The sequence below is a fragment of the Osmerus mordax genome, chromosome 5 (genome assembly GCF_038355195.1).
Source record: "Osmerus mordax isolate fOsmMor3 chromosome 5, fOsmMor3.pri, whole genome shotgun sequence".
NCBI lineage: Eukaryota > Metazoa > Chordata > Actinopteri > Osmeriformes > Osmeridae > Osmerus > Osmerus mordax.
Genome location: NC_090054.1, coordinates 11308797 through 11327043, shown reverse-complemented (window position 1 = coordinate 11327043; position 18247 = coordinate 11308797). Strand labels below are relative to the sequence as shown.

At 39.8% G+C, this 18247-nt stretch overlaps 1 protein-coding gene across 1 annotated transcript; it reads right to left on the bottom strand.

The window, feature by feature from the left end:
• Window positions 1-182: 182 nt before the first annotated feature.
• Window positions 183-17061, bottom strand: hhat (hedgehog acyltransferase). Its single transcript, XM_067236533.1, has 11 exons — window positions 16563-17061; window positions 16218-16282; window positions 15945-16058; window positions 15439-15633; window positions 15042-15254; window positions 14287-14461; window positions 13994-14144; window positions 12755-12790; window positions 6293-6494; window positions 6064-6208; window positions 183-1089 (listed from the first exon to the last, which is right to left on the bottom strand). Exons 1-11 carry the CDS (start codon window positions 16681-16683, stop codon window positions 992-994), a joined length of 1515 nt encoding a protein of 504 aa, XP_067092634.1. The 5' UTR covers window positions 16684-17061; the 3' UTR covers window positions 183-991.
• Between the last annotated feature and the right edge of the window lie 1186 nt (window positions 17062-18247).

The window sequence follows — 18247 nt, the reverse complement described above, 5'->3', positions numbered from 1 at the left end:
GGATTGACACAGCTACATAGGTTTCTCAATTAAGAACATGCACCTTAGCGAGCCATTTCAAACACTGTGACAGAAAAGCAAAGTATGCTTTAGTAGCTCAAAGATAGAAGGAAAATGTGATACATGGAATATAAATGACTCACGCTATAACCATTTACAAAATTGTATTTTATTTTCATGTATGATTTATTGTCAACTGACAACTGTCAATTGAAGATTACGTTTACTTATCTATATATACTGTGTACAAAATCATAAAAACACAGTATTTATAATTATTCCATGACATTTACATTGTTTTCTTAGCCCTTGTGCTGCCTTCGGGTCACATGACCCAAAGGTTCATAACGAACCATCATTGTGTTTACCCAATTTGACCCAATACAAAAACAAATAAAAATCATTTTCTTTTAACCTTCGCAATGTGGAGGGTCTGAGACAGCCCGACGGTTAAAAGAAAATGCTTCACTTTGTTTTTGTATGCGGTAAAGTTGTCGCAATACGACGGTGGGTCACAATGACTGATGGGTCAGAATGACCCGAAGAGAACACAAGGGTTAATGTCACAATTCATTTTAAAATATTTAATCTGATTACAAAAGTAGTGATGCACAGAAATCTACATTTCTAACTCAAACCCAAAAAGTGCAATTCAGTCATGTTTCCTACAGATGAGGTTTTCATGTTTTATTTGGGATTCAAGTTCAACTATTTGAAAGCAAATAACAGTTTATCCTCAAATGTATTTCGAAGTTATCGAACTGAATATAAAATTGTATTACGGATACAGACATTAACAGTGTATTCGTGGAAACCTTCCTAGTTGAACACTAAATAACTTAAATGTTATGTTAAGGAACATTTGACAAACAATTACTTAAGTGAAGCTTGCCAACACTTAACTAAAGAATATTGTGTCTGGTCCCATCTATATGCTCAGTAGGTCACCTAGACACAAGACAAGATTCCTCCTCCTATCAAAACCAGTGTGTTAAAGACTCAGAGTGTTGCAGTGGTTCTTCCACTCTAGACCAATCTGGGCAAAGCAGTAGAGGAAGGCCAGCATCGATGGCACCATCGTGGGCCAGCCTAGGGAAACAGAAACATGTTGAGATGCACTGAAAAACACATATTTGAAGTGGTGTTGAGAGCTGTGGGATCCATTTGCAACGTTTACTAAATAAAATCGACAGTGACTCATGTTTTTCAATGTGAGATTCACTGCCCTTGACTCATGTTTTGTGCAGAACATGTAAAATAACACATTTTCATTGACTGCACACTGCACCTCCCATTTATACACCACACATTTAGGTAGGTGTGTGTGTGTGTGTGGGGGGGGGGGTTGGTAAAAAGTACAAACAAAACAAAAAGGTTTGATGTGTGGGAGTCAGGTGGCTGAGTGGTTAGGGAATTGGGCTAGTAATCCGAAGGTTGCTGGTTCGATTCCAGGCTGTGCAAAATGACTTTGTGTCCTTGGGCAAGGCACTTCACCCTACTTGCTTCGGGGAGAATGTCCCTGTACTTACTGTAAGCTCTGGATAAGAGCATCTGCTAAATGACTAAATGTAAATGTAAATGTGTGCCTTCAGTCTCTCTTCCTCCTCACTGGGCCTGTCATTTTAACACAGCATCAAGAACCTGTCAGTCTCCCTGCCTGTCTGAATGTCTCTTGCTTTCGTCACACTTTTTACCCTTTGTAATAAATTATATTCAACTATAAAAAGCACAACATTATTACAAGACATTATTTTGATACATAGTCAAAACATTCACTATTCGTCCACACACAAATGTATAATCTAAATATCTATAGTGCCAGTAGAGTTAGTTCCTATCTAGTCACTCTTAAAGTCAAGTATTACAGTACAAAATAGGTTCTAGGAGGAGCGTCCTATTACCATTAATTGCGCTTCGCCATTAACGTTTCAACTGGTTGCTGTGATTACATTTTAGAAGCTGGAAATTAGTCATGATTTGAATTAGCTGAGAAGGAAATTTTTATTTTTTTATAACAAGGGCAATTGTAAAAGGAAAGGATTAAATAACATTTCAAGAAATGGTCCATGAGTGACCGCTTTGGGATGACTTTGCAGTTAAAGTTTGACTGAAGAAGAAGAAAGACTAGCACATTTCTGGGTTCCCTAACGCCATCTGTGGTACCAAACCATTTCTGCTGATACAGTACAAATTACAACCCGGTCTCTGGATTTCAAAGTGCAATGCCCCAACTTTTTCACAAGAGCTGCCAGCTTTCCCCCTCCTCCTCCACACATGGCCTGCCTCCAACCTCTCAGTGCAACACTTAGGGAGTGCACACCTGCGCCCACAGAGCACAATGGCAGACGCACAGCACTTCAACGCTCTTCACCCTGTTCAAAATCTCATTAGCATTTCAGAATTGACACAGCCCACAGCTGCAGAGATACCTTCTGTCTGAGGTAGAAGACAACAAACAGGAGCCTCACTAGTCAGACTGTGTTCAAAACCGTCATTGTCCTTTTCTAGTCATTAGACAAGGTATGAGCAATTAACCTGTAGTAACAACATTACAGGAGCAGCTATGTAGTTACTTGATACCAGGATTAAGAGGCATAAGTTATTATGTACATCATGCAAGTGTGAAGGGGGGCACAGGCACTTTAGATTTAGGTATTGTAGCATAAACCTTTAGCCACCCACTGGACCCCACCCCCTTTCCCCATACCGTGTTCTACTTGTGAAATAGCCTATGCTGTTAAACTGCACTGCCAGTTCACTGCACACAAGTTCCTATGTCACTATATGCTACAGTGATAACAACTTGAAGTGTGTTGTAAATGTGGTAACCAGTCTATTCTCTGATAGTCCACTGACAACTACGTCAAAGGTAAGACTTTCCAATAGATTAAAAAAGTTATTTTACATTGGTTAACCATCTCAGAGAGTCCTAATTGAAATAAAAAGAAATTCCTGAAGGTGCAAATTGGCCTTCGAGGCATCTCACACCGTTGGGCTAGTATACGACATGTGCAGACACTAATTCTGTCTTTGGATCAAGTCGTCCAGAGTCCAGCTCCGGGAACTCAACACACTTCATTATCACCCTCAGTATGGAACATTGTTATTCTCATAATAACCTAAATTATATTTCAGACTCATCCTGAATACTGTTCTATTTATCATCCAATTGACAATAAACTAAATGGCCCTGATTGTTCTCACACTGAGACAAGGAATGCACTCAGTAAACTGCAGAGATAATGGGAGGGGGGTGGTGGTGGGGATGAGGAGGATTACTTTCAAGGTGGGTGTGCGTGTGTTTTGTGCATGGTTGTACTCACTAAATCCAGCAGGATCAGAACTAAGTCCCTGGAAAACTCTTGTTCTTGGAAGGACCAACTGACTGAAAATTATATTTTCTTTATTCTATCATTAAAACTACTACTAGCTTAGCTTTAAATACATGCAAGAATGGTACTACAAAAAACCCATTCAAGGTTACCATTTGGCACACGAGTGGGCATTTGGACTGTGATTAGTCTGGAGATGACTTTAATTACATATTATTCAGGATCTAATCAGCCAGCGCTGAAATTAGCCAAACATGGTTGCCTTTGTCTCCTGATTAGAAAAGAGAGGTCTTTATTAAGAGCATATGGGGTGAAAAGGGCACTCCTGGAAGGGATACAATTTTGCATCTGAAATTCTACAGGCAACAAACAATATGGTACGTATTTTAACTGGAACAGACAATCTATTTATAATCAAGCCATCTAGTAGATCAGTCACACCATCTTTTTTGATAATTTCTGGCCCCAAAATCTTTTTTTAGATTTTAATCTTCTCTAATGGACTAAATAAATGGATATTGTATTCATTCATTTTATAACATGGCAAGCCAACATCAGTAAGACAACTTTCATGTCAAAGCAAACTGGCTTGTTTCAAGAACTAAGTGTGCACAAGTCTGACTACTGTCATAAAGCTTATGAAAAAGGTTTATCATCCAACTAACAGCGAAGGCTAGAATAGGCGGTGGACGTGTAGAGAAAAGAGGAAGTAAATCTATCTGCTTTAATAGGACAAGGCTGGTAGCACTGTTTGCTTTCATGTGACTGCTTTGAATCCAGAGGTTGCGATCCAAGCCAATTTTAATAGAGACGCTGGCATTCTTCTTCTTGACTGTGATTGTCGGCATAATTATCAGTGGGTGGGCATTACTACATAACAGACATCCTCTTAGTACAGTTATCAACATCAGATCATTTAAGCAGGGGTATCACATTTCACAAATGGTAAATTTAAACAATCAATATCCTTTACTAGCCCTTTGGTGTTTTGTTTAAAATGGAATAAAAGGGTGAATGAAAGGGAAACAAAAGTCAGTAATTTGAAATACAATATCCAAGTGATGGAGCCAAAAACATACTTCTCCAAGTTTCAGAGGCAAGCACCTAAATCACGGTTGCAATTAATAAAGCACCTCTAGTGAAACTAAAACATGTTCCAGTTAGGGTTTTATAATCAAATTAATTGTCAACGGGACCAGTCATAAAATATTTCATCTAAATCGAGGAATAACAGTTTTGGGAGTAGGTAGTACCATTCTTCAATTGTGGCCAGGGTAATTTAAGTCAATTTTAGCACCATTAAATGAGTCCACTGAATTATTTAAAGGCATTGAACATGTACAACTGTGCTGTGTTTGTTAACCACTCATTATCTGTATGCAAATACAATCCAGTTGACCACGCACTGTCTCCCCTGAAATATTTTTCAATGACTTGATCATTTGTTACTGAAAAACCTTTAAATTGTCCACCATTTTCACACAAAAAAGTCTAGCAATTATCTTAGGACGTCATGACAACACATTTAGGCTCTTACAGTTGTGGAGACTTCAAGGCCTTGTGTTGTCAAGGGCCTGATTGGCAAAGGAGTGTTGAGAAACACAGGATGGGTAATCTGGTGGGCTGTAACACGGTTGATATATTTCTTTCCCCAAATGACTCAGCAGGCCAGTGTCTTTGGTGATAAACAGTCCATATAAAGAGTATGTAACACTGAGCAAGTTTCAATGGTGGATAAACCTTATAAAACCTTGCATTCGACTCAGCACTTTGGGGAGGAAGGCATTCATCTCTGGACGTAGCAGCTTGATTTCAGATCACATTCTCCACTCCACTCTGTCTCCACTCAATTCATCACTCAAAAATATTGATGTCCTGAATGAATGTGAGGTGGCTAGTAGAGGGAGACAGAGAAAAAAGAGACAGACAGAGAGAGATGCCCTAAAATGGGAGGGACTGGAGTCATTGCTTTGGGCACTAATTGAGCAGAAGAAACGAGTCCCGGGGGACATACAAGTGCTGGCACAGCACTTTGTTACAGATGTCTCCCAGAACTGTTTGACACAATGTCACCAGCCACCACAGCATTCCCTGCACTCCAGCACTGCCCTGCCAACCACGCTCTGTCCCAGCAGCAAAGAGAGCATCTCTTACACACACACAGCGTGCGCGAGCGAGAGCGAGAGATAGAGAGAAACTAAGGAGATACTGAAGAGTAGTATGAAATATCAGTTTCTTATCGGGCAATACCATCCCGTTAAGACTCCCACCTTTCATGACCTGTCTATATCACCAATGTAAATTAATGTTATGCTTTATTTTCCTATTCATATCCTGCATGTTATTTAAACAAGTCTATTATCATGAGATTTGAAGAACTTTTCAGTACACTGCTTTGTCCACTGTTAGCCTCTACAGCAACAATTCCCAATCCTTTAGCCCACACTTTTCTTTGTAAACCAGAGCTTTTTCTTAACACAAATAAAGCTAAATGCAATTGCTGTGGGCAAATAGAGGATAAACTAAACACTGACAAGTATAAATGAAGACAGATAACCTTTGGATTTACTCATAAATGAGTATCGGTGGAAATCAACAGGAGAGCATGGCTTGGCATAACCTAAAAAACTCAATTATTATCACACAAATTAAACAACAGATGCTGAAAGTGAAACCACATGCTAATATTGCCATTTGTATCCCTGGTTTGTTCACTGGAAGACAGTCTCACCTTGTATGATGACCCTTTTCCAGAAGATCCTGCCCACGTGTATCCCTCCGAGGAAGACGAGGTTTGACAAGATGAGCATGGCGGTGGAGACGGCGAAGAGAAAGGCCGCGCAGCGTCTTCTCATTGGGGGCGATAGGCCACGTTCCTGAAGGAGACAGAGCCAGTGTTCGTGACCGAGCGTCGCGCTGCCTGTTTTGAGGGTAATTGAATGCATGGCAATCCTACTTACAATGGAGGGAAGGATGAAGGGTGAGGTTAGGAGGGCCCTCAGTCCGTTCTCCACCAGAACCCCGGCCCAGTTCATCAGGGCCCAGTACTGCAGGTAGTCATGTCCCCCGTGCCAGAGACAGACGAAGCCAAAGGCCAGACCAGTGGACAGAACCTTCCACAGAGGGCCATGGTGGGATCCTCCCAAAGGAACATAGACATATCTGAAACGGGTTACATTTACATTTAGTCATTTAGCAGACGCTCTTATCCAGAGCGACTTACAGTAAGTACAGGGACATTCCCCCCAAGGCAAGTAGGGTGAAGTGCCTTGCCCAAGGACACAACGTCATTTTTCACAGACGGGAATCGAACTGGCAACCTTCAGATTACTAGCCTGATTCCCTAACCGCTCAGCCACCTGACACCTGACTGGTTACAGCAAAATTGGATTACCGAGCAGACTGTAGTCCAGGGGAAGCAGTGTCTGCAGTCCGTATATTTGGGACTCCAGTTCTCAGGTCTTTAGACAGAATATTCACATGGCTTGAACTGTCAGTGTTTTGTAGATGTATACTTTTCTATATAGGCCCAAAGCTTTAGGCTGTAAAATACATCTGTTTGCAAATGCTACAGCCTTACACCCCCACCTGCCACCTACGGTCTTCTTCTGACAACCGTCTGGTGGTCCCACCGCTCAAGAGCGCCCGGTCCCAACACAAGCTCTTCTCCTGTTTGGCCCCCCAATGGTGGAATCAACTCCCCACCTCCATCAGACACTGACTGTTTCCCCACCTTCAAGAAAAGGCTTAAGACACACTTGTTCCGGGAGTGCAATGGTACTTAGGAATGATTTGCTGGACCTGATGCTAGTTTCCTCCAGGATCACAATGACTCTTATTGAGAGACTTGTTGTTCTTGTTGGTTAGTTGTAACTGATTTAAAATTCTTGTACCCGCTGTGACATTTTTTACTGTTGATTGCTTTTTTACAGGTACAGTCTTGCACTTTTTGAGGTTCATGTTGTTCAATTGTAACTTGTTTAACTACATGCTCTTATGGTTCTTCCCTCTGGTGCTTGTTTGTTTTTTTGTTTTCGATTCCCGGTCGTGCCAAATGACAGTGTCCCTGGGCAAGGCACTTCACCCTACTTGCCTCGGGGGGAATGTCCCTGCACTTACTGTCAGTCGCTCTGGATAAGAGCGTCTGCTAAATGACAATGTAAATGTAATGTTTTGGCTACCCGCAATGTTTGGGGCTATCTCTTTGTTATGATCAGTGACCTATGCACTTTTGGGTAACACTTTATAATAAGTCAACGCTTTTTGGCATTTACAAAGTGTTAACTAATAGTTAGTTAATCCTTTATAAAACATTTTGAAACATTAACAATACATTATTAAATAGTTAATAAGCTTATTATTAAATGCTATGTTAATCATTAATAAACACTGTTAAACATTATGGATTTGATTCATAATTCAATTCATAAGGTGTTTGATAACTGCATTACCATACTTTATAGACAGCTTGTTAATATAGTTGCAAACCAGTAGTTTATAATCTGTTAATGGTACATGCGCTGGTATAGAAAGCATTAGCAAATGGTGAACAAACCATTTACATTACCTTTACAAAGCATGAGTAAATAACTAACAACATATTTAATTATGTCTTTAATTAATGTACGCCAAGTCGAATACATGATGTACACTAATACTTAGCAGATGTCTTAACAACTATTTTATAAACACTTACTAATGATGCAACTTGTGATTAGTAATGCAAGTTATAAAGCATTTACTAACTGTTAGTTAAGGCTTTTGTGTTATTTATTAAGGTGTTCTTGTCCATTCTCAAACCTCACATTCACAAAGGTATCATAACAACTATTTTATAAACACTTACTAATGATGCAACTTGTGATTAGTAATGCAAGTTATAAAGCATTTACTAACTGTTAGTTAAGGCTTTTGCGTGACCTAAAGTGTGAACTATCTATGCCTTATTAAACATTTATAAGTTATTTATTAAGGTATTCTTGTCCATTCTCGAACCTCACATTCACAAAGGCTGAACATACGTTTCTCAAAAGGAAACAGACACAACACAATGTGATACACAAAATTACTATTTTATTGAAGTAATGACAGGCATGAGTCTTACTAACTACAGTACTTAGCTCTACTAGCCGAGAGTGACAGCGGTCGATACTTATAACCTGAGTTTGATATTTCCCGGCATGACCGAACGGTCGAGGTTAGTAAGTTGTTTATTATATGGCATTTTTAGCTCTTTTCATTTAAAACATGTCGTTTTGTTCAGCTCTACTCAAGTCTTCACACGGTGTGTTTCAGGTGTTAGCACCTACAGTACCTAGCAACAAATCTGAAATCTGAGCAACCAAACGTAGCAATCTGCCTAGCGCTTGTCGTTTATCTCTCTGTGTTCACACTTTTCTGCTCTTTTAGAAAGTTAAGAATTTCCTCGTCGCTGTTGATGTCTTCATTGTCATCTGGATAGTATAAAACTCCTCGATCTCGCTCATTGTGAAGATGACATCAACGGAGGGCAATAAGAATACGTATCAGACCGCAGGTCAATACGCGCATAGAATATAAAGACTTAATACGCGGCTGGCATGACTACCCATTAGCCAATCAGAACGCTCGTACTGTTGTTGCAATTGAACCAATATGATGTTCTTATTGGTTCAGAAAACGTTCTCAAAAGAGTTGTTGATATGTTGCCTTGGAGATGTAGTGACGTCACCAGTACAAGTGCCGCTGATTGCTCTGACAAGATGGCGTCTGCTCCAGATTCGCCGTGTTATATTTGGGATCTTCCCACATATTGTTGTAGTATATAAGAAACCAAATGTTTACTCTTCGACAGGTCAGCAAACGCTTTGTCGCCTCAATTTGTTAAAACGATTTGTTTGTTTGTAACCCTCGACCTACGGTCTCGGTTAACAAACGTTTTAACAAATCTCTGCTTTCAAAGGCGTTTGCAGACCTGTCCAGGAGTAGCTAAACATTTGCAGTTTATTACAGCCATTTAAAAAAAAGAAAATACAGCTTTGGGTAACCAACTTTTATACCAATTCTACTGTATCGCTTCTTAATGGAAATAAAATACTATTTTATTACCCAGGTAATTAAATTAACAGCTATTTCTTCTAAAAAAAACAAAAACACAACATCTATAGGCCTATAGTCTTTCTATAAATGCTTAATAAGGCATAAATAGTTCACACTTTAGATTAGGTCACGCAACAGCCTTAACTAACAGTTAGTAAATGCTTTATAACTTGCATTACTAATCAGAAGTTGCATCATTAGTAAGTCTTTATAAAATAGTTGTTAAGATATCTGCAAAGCATAGTGTACATCCTGTATTCGACTTGGTATACATAATTTAAAGACATAAGTAAATATGTTGTTAGTTATTTACTCATGCTTTATAAAGGTAATGTAAATGGTTTGTTCACCATTTGCTAATGCTTTCTATACCAGCTCATGTACCATTAACACCTTTTAAACTACTGGTTTGCAACTATATTAACAAGCTGTCTATAAAGTATGATAATGCAGTTATCAAACACCTTATGAATTGTATTATGAATAAAATACATAATTTTTAACAGTGTTTATTAATGATCAACAGTGTTTAATAATAAGCTTATTAACTATTTAATTATGTATTGTTAATGTTTCAAAATGTTTTATAAAGGATTAACTAACTATTAGTTAACACTTTGTAAATGCCAAAAAGCGTTGACTTATTATAAAGTGTTACCCACTTTTGTAAAGCTCTCTCTTGGAAGTCCCTTTGGATAAAAGCGTCTGCTAAATGAACAAATGTAAATGTAAATGCTAGTGTTATTTTACCTTTCTTTACCCTTCTAGTAACTTGTCATTGAGTAGTTTATTTCTTAGGCCTTCCTTGTACATTCCTTCAGCAGGGCAATGTATGAAAGCAGTTCGAATAATCATTTTACACCATCTCAATTGTCCACCCCAACAAAGCACAACTGAAATGTATACTCCCAGCTTGTAAGGAGTTATCTACACGAGACTACAAATAAGGTTTCTGCCAAGCTGTGTCCCTGTCTCTGTGGTGTTAGGAGTAACTAAGTGCCACTCACCCACGGCATGAAGTTATTAAACAAAGAATTGTAAGATGAGCCACAGGAAAATAGCAGATGACACAAGGTGTATTATAGGCAAGCAAATAATTTGAATATAATATACATAATGGTGTTTATTATAATTTGCGAATTGTTAATTCTGTGTTTGTCTCAGACAGCCACTGTAAACATCTCACTATTTAGCTGGGTGTGGATGTGCAGTGATGTTGTAAAGTAGATACTGGTTATCTGTTTCCCCATCCCCAGACCCTCCTATCCCAATCATCTGAAGGACACAGGTAGGCACTGCTGCCATTTGCATTTTATGTCTTGGATCTCACTGAAACAAAAGCTCACAGAATCCTTTCCACTAATTCTTTAAGAACCCTCTTCATAATTGCATGTGGGTTGAGACCATCGACTCAGCAGTGTTGATGAGTTGATGCGTATTGCCCACACTAACACACAGTATAAGTGGAAGGAAAGTGACAGGGGTGCCTAATAAGAGCCTGAAGAGACATGAAATGACGGACCTGAGTCTTCTTCAGGAGCGTGTGGAACACCTACACACACTTTGGAAAGGGAACGCTTCAGACCGTCTAAGAGGATTTAAAACTGCATTAGCACCACTTCAGATCCACTTTAGAGAGGAGACAGAGGGTATTATGCATTTCATTTTACATTAGCAGCATCATTGTCACACTTTCATGTTTAATCAGAAACACTTTGCACAGTAGGTGTCAGAAACTAAGTTCACATTTCAAAATACCTGAAAGACCAATTTCAGCATGGAACTTACATGTGAATGGCTGGGGATACATCTTTAAGATGAATAAAAAAAATATTTAAGAAAATGTTCAGCAAAAACTAGATTCTTCCAATAGCTGGTCATCTTTGTCTAATATTGCTACTATAATGTTTCGTAAATGCTCAAAATAAATGCTCGCAGCATGATATGGTTGAGGTGAAAAGTAATCCCTATACAGATATACACATTGTGTATATCTGACAAAGACCAAAATAACACATTCAGCTTTCTGTTCATTGTGAATGGGGGATAGAAAAAATATGATTGTTATTTAAAGTAAATAGCACTTATTATTTATGTGCATATTTAACAGAAAAATATTCCTGCTACAAGCTGTCCACCTGCATTGAAATGATGTGATGCATCTCATGATAATGAATACATGCATGTTCTGTTTCTGATAGTGCAACAAAGATGGAATCTGTAATGCCTCAGGCAGGAACATGTCCAAAGACAAAAGCTAAAAAGAATACATGAGTCCTCAGGTGTAAATCGCTGATGGCACAGTAGGCTAAAATGTATATTCTTGGTAGTAAGACAATTAGACAGACAGTCATTTCCTCTATCCCACTCCCTTTTAATAAAACAATTGAACATCAAGTCACTGGTCGTGTTTTGAGTAGAAGTGACAAAATACAAATAAAATTGAATCTTGACATTCATTGGGCTGAAGCAAATGCCTACTGGTCTGATACTACTGAGCCACCCATCATCCCAGGCTCATGCCTATTCCTTACACCCCTACATGTACAAACTCAGACAGACACCCCCTCCTCCCATCCTGCTACCAATTCCCACCCATGACTGATCAAATGGATCCACACCATACTGGGCAAAATGCCAGGTGGAAGAGAGAGAATGAATAGTGCTGAATAAAATTCCCTTTGTGCTCTTGCCTCCATTTTTCCAATCCACTTTACATCTTTAATAAAATGTCCATTATGGAAATGTCAGGCTGTTGAGCAGACAGCTCACTTTGTGTTGAGTTCTCCAGTCCCATACAACAACTAATGATATCCTACATGGAGCACTCATAAAATCAACATGAAGAAACATTTCAACAGCCCAAAAAGTGAAAGTACTTCATATTAATGCAACGTGAGGGTTACCAATAACCAACCACCTTTTAGCAAATCAAAACTATTTGACCCCATATGGAATGGACATATGTCAGTGTTGCTTAATATGCTTCAACAGTGATGTTCCTCCAGCTGCATAAACTCAAATGTACATTTGTATTTCTTCAGGTTGAGTAACTTAGTGTTTAACCCTTGTGTTATCTTCGGGTCATTCTGACCCATCAGTCATTGTGACCCACCGTCGTATTGCGACAACTTTACCGCATACAAAAACAAAGTGAAGCATTTTCTTTTAACCGTTGGGCTGTCTCAGACCCCCCACATTGCAAAGGTTAAAAGAAAATAATTTTTATTTGTTTTTGTATTGGGTAAAATTGGGTAAACTTAACGATGGTTCGTTATGAACCTTTGGGTCATGTGACCCGAAGGCAACACAAGGGTTAACTTTATATTGATATATAATCTTACCTGATCAGCCACAGATACAGCCCTTCATCAAAATGCCTGAAAAACAAGAAACATTTGTATGAAAAATAGAAATTATAGTTGAAATACACACAGATATTGTAGAAAACCCATCGAACCCAACAAAATATTTATATCTAATTGGCATTAGATATTTTAAATTGCAAGGCAGCTGGTTAGCACTGAATGCACATTGATTAATTTACACTATCTGATAACATTTGGTGAAGAAGTTTGTTTTCTTTTTACCAACAGGCTGCATTATATCTCTATGCAAATAGACCGGGCTACCGTTGACAAAGGTAAACTGTAACATAACCCGTCACTATCAATAATATTACTTTAATGAGCAGTGTGCTTTAAAGTATTATTTTTTTATCTGTGCTTTCGCCAGATAAAAACTTGTACACTTGGGCTGAGGATATGAGCTGACTAAAGATAGACATTCTCCTTTTGTCCAGTAAGTAAAAAATATCGAAAAAGGGGTAGCTAATTATGTGTTTTGTGTGTGTGTGTGCACTGCTCTATATAATGACTGCACTAAGATATGTGGAATGCATCACAAGATAGAGGCAATCCCATTTTAGCGCCATGGGGATACCCAGCAGAATAACAAAGGTGGGTGCAATGCAGAGCAACTGAGGGAGGGTTAGATTCAATCAATGATTCAGTGTACACAATGGACACAATTCAAGCATTAACAGCCACAGACTATTTGTGGAGTTACATTTTACATCTTTTACATTTGAGTGCTTCACAACTTAGACAGTCATGTTATCAAAGACAGCATTCCTTAGACGTCACAACCAAAGTAACATTGTGAAATTCATATTACGGAATTCCTTTAGAGCTAACCCAGATCAGCCAGCAGGGTTTGATACTATCAGAATTTCATTCTGGAAGGTTATAAAGGATAAAGTATAAACAAGCAATAATGTTGACCTTTATGATGCCTCACATATTAAATACATACTTTTCAACATTTCTAACTTGTTTTCAAATTGGGATAGGATTCCAATGTATAAAGGGCATTCACAAATGCTTCAGTTCAGCATTTAGGTCCAGCAACTAAGTTCATACTGCCCTCTTCAGCATGAGCTTGATAAAGCATTTGAAACGTGACAAACCTGTTTGGTCTTGTTCTCAAATAATGTAATGTTATTAGGTCTTATAATACTCATGGATTTGACTGGTCTAATATATTAATATGTGTGTGTGTGTGTGTATGTGTTTCAAACCCACCTCCACATCCCTGTAAAACTGTACATGATGCTGACACAGCGAGGAAGTTTTGGTGGGACCAAGTTGTCCAGTGTAGCCAGTAATGACGGCAAGCCAAATAAAACCAAATATTTCACATAGAAGAACTGGACAAGGGCTAGAGCCAGTCCACCTACAGGAAATAGTGATAAGGTGAGAGACAGAGGGAAAAAGAGTGAGGGGACAGTCACCAGTTCGCTGTGTATTTGTCTTAATTCATTCAAAAAGATGAACAGAGGAAAAATGGATGTAGGCCGGCAGTAACACATTCTTACCCAAGGCCCAAGGGGGAAGGATCTCCAGGTAGGTTTCATTGGTCTGAATTGAGTGCATGTACATAAAGTGGATCATGTACTCTGCTGTCAGCCACCACACAACTATCCTTCCTGCTTTGGCCAGCAATGGGAGGAGAGTCCTTTTATCCCCATTCTTCTCAGCTGGTCTCTGCATCTACAATATGGGGATGGTGAGAAATATCCTTATATAACAGTCTTTGGTAGGTACACCTTGCTTAGGGCACCAAATGTACTAGGACCGGCACTGGTGCAGACTGTGCAGAACAATGCACTGTATTTTCTCCAGTAACACATGTAGACAGAGCAGAAATGACTAATGAAGACATGCTAAATACTGAAGTGTATTATTTCCATATTGAGTTCTTGCCGCTAACAGACAAGCATACGTTTAAAACCCTTGTGTTATCTTCGGGTCATTCTGACCCATCAGTCATTGTGACCCACCGTCGTATTGCGACAACTTTACCGCGTACAAAAGTGAAGCATTTTCTTTTAACCGTTGGGCTGTCTCAGACCACCCACATTGCAAAGGTTAAAATAAAATTATTTGTATCTGTTTTTGTATTGGGTAGAATTGGGTAAACACAACGATGGTTCGTTATGAACCTTTGGGTCATGTGACCCGAAGGCAGCACAAGGGTTAATTGGACCACCCACTTGTGGTTCCTATCCTTAGTTCAAACTTCCCTGTGCTTTTATTAAACACGTACAACTCGTTGGATGAACCCCTTTACCTGTTCGACGAAGTCTTTGAAGGTGACGATGGGTCCATTGTAGAACAGAGGGTGGTAGAAGGAGTAAGCAGTCAACCAATAGATCTGCACTAGTCCTCCAGCCTCTAGTGGGTGCCAGCAGTGCTCGAGGCTGAAACTGATGAAGCGGAGACCACAAACGGCAACGCTGAAGAGTAAGAGGTAATACTCCTCCTCTGTCTCATACCAGCTTCTCTGTGGGAGACAACAAAATGGTTACTTAGCGACGCTACACGCATTAAGGCATGACTGGTATCGCTCTTGTTTTCATGTCATGGAGTCCCATTCATGAAACATCGCAATGAATTAGATCCTTTGTAGCACTTTGCTGCACACTGTGGAGTTATATGTGGAATGTTCTGGAAGCGGTGGGACTCACCTTGAGCTCCTGTACAGGGGGAATGTGGAGGGTGGAGAGCAGCAACAGGGCACAGCACCAGGACATGCTGGGTCTGCAGAGCTGGGCCACACCCAATGACAGGCCTAGATGGACCATTATCACAGCCACACCTTTAATACCCAGAGTGCCACAGGCTACCAGGAGGCCATACCCTGAGACCACCGCCACCTTGAGCTGGAGAACAGCATACAGAACATGTACAGAACAGGTTCCTCCCGATCTTGCCCACACCAGGGTTCGTGCTAGGGTCTTCTGACATACAAAAGTGATGACCACCTCTAATAACACCGCTTTTGCCAGCTATGACACTAGATATTCAATGGTGGAGGGTATTTATGAACCAATTCAACTCAGTTACACACACTGTTTAATTATTCACCTACTCCAGCCAATAAAAGTTGTTGTGCCTTCTAAGTTATAATTTGCAAGACCAATCACAGCACAGTCATGTTCGCCTCGATATGTTTAGCATTTGTTATTTTTACCTTGGGAACCAAGATTGAGGACAATTTGGAGACCACCGCATGCCCAAACAAAGTGCACAGCAAAGACTTCTTGGCCCAGTTGCTCCAGAAGCTCCATTCAAAGTCATTTGGGTCCTAAAAAATATTCACATTTAATAACACTGAACAGTTCCATCTTGTACTTCAGTTGAATTATAATTGTTACAATGATTACAAGGAACACCAAGAGAGTATTAACCAAAAGAAAACTCACATTCTGGAGAATGTGAGTTTAATGACCGAAAATATAATCACCTTTTTAAAACCCCCAAGTAACCCTTTCTGAAGTTGGAACTCTCTCTCCAGTCCAGCTTCATGCTCTGGAATAAGATGGTAAACAGTGTCGTCAGTTGTGTAGCATCATTTAGACTCTTTATTATCATTATAAAAAGTGTGATGATGTTAACAGATTACATGCAACTCCAATAACGCCTACAATTACAAAGCAAGTTAGAGTACGTTCTTTGGATTTGAGGATGGTCAAAAAGGTTAAGGCATAACAAAACAAATATATACTTTGAGGTGGCAGAAATAACATACTATTCAGACTCTGCAAAGACTCGCTTGGCCTATTCATTGAAATACATTTAACCCATTTACCTTTAGAGAATCTGTGCAGTTCATAAAAAGAGTACAAATGGGAGCCGAACGACAAAACCCAATAAGCGCATATCTCAGAACGTGGCAATGCAGCCAGGCGAGATTTGGATTTGGATGCCATTCATGTCTCGGTGTGTCTAACAGTGAAGTAATAGACGCAGGAATTGGTGCAATGGCTTATTAGATGGGTAAAGTCTACGTGAGAGGATCTCCCAGAACGAAAACTTGTGATCTGATATAGGCTTTGAAGCGAACCTGCGATTGACGAATTGTTCATGTCTTTGCAACTAACCAGGCCAGAATGACTCTTGGACGGCACAAAGCAAGTCTTACTCAACAGCTACATAAAGTCGTTTTGCTGGTCCTTGCAGTGGTTTTAAGTTGCCAAGCGAATAAAAGATAGACACAGCTTCTATTTTTTGAAATTGTGGAAGGCTAATGTTGCGTAGCTATACATCTTCGCCAAGAGTTGGAGTTGATACTAAGCTTTTTCCGGCCAAAGCGAAGATTTAACATTTAACTCGTCGAACACTGCGACGTTTGGGTGGTTTGCGCGTCCATCAAGGCAAAGGGGGGAGCTCACATTAAAGCTACAGCTACCTTGTTTCGTAGGCCTACTCATTCGAAATTCATCAAATTTGTTGCCTTCAAGCAACAAATAAGCAAGCCTTCCGCGACCTCAACAAACACAACGACACATACGAAGCGAGAGAGAACGAGCGAAAGTCGTACTCATTCCTCGTCTTCTGGTTTGTTGTGGTCTGATAGTTTAGCCAATGTGGAAGCAAGGGGGAGGGGTTATGCAAATGAAGGGAGATAACGTTATTTTGTTGTAGGCCTGCGGCGGTTGGTTGGTGCTGATGGGGCGCTGAGTAGGCCTATGTATCGCTGCCTGATGCTTGTAGCTTGTTCCCAAATAACAAGTGTAATTGAGTGTTGAGAATGTTCTCCAGATGGGTACCTGTGATGATTATTCTGTGGTGTTTAGCTTGTAGTTGTGTGGCGGTGAGTAGGGGCGGATCTAGAGATTTTCATTCGGGGTGGCAATGGGGTGGCAGAAGGAAGTTGTTGGGTGGCCTCCTGGAGGCGAATCAAAACCCAAAGTAGGGGGGTACAGTACTCCCTATGGTAAATGATTAGGCTATAACATTAATATTATTTATTGAAATATTCTGTAATGTACAAATAATATGTTTCCATGGGAAGATTGAGGTTCATGTTGTTTAATTGTAACTTGTTTAACTATATGCTCTTATGGTTCTTCCCTTTGGGACTTATTTGGTTTTTCACAATGCATGCTTCATGTTTTGGCTACCCACAATGTTTGGGGCTATCTCGTTTTTATGATCAGTGACCTATGCACTTTTGTAAAGCTCTCGCTTTGGATAAAAGCAACTGCTAAATGCATTAAAAGAAAAAATTATTGGAGTGGCAGCTGCCACCCCTTGCCACCCCTTAGATCCGCCACTGGCGGTGAGATTCAATGTGATGTATGTCTGCAGTGAAAAAAGACTGGAAGTTTCTCCCAGCACATAGGGGAGGTGGAAACACTGCTAGTATAGTTATCAGACCAAGTTGCTTCAAAGAATTGATGATCAGATAAACAGTTGTGATCCTTGCCCCTGTGCCCTACCAAATTCTGGTCAGAGGGAAATCTGTTGGGAGAGTGGCCACATCCATCATGG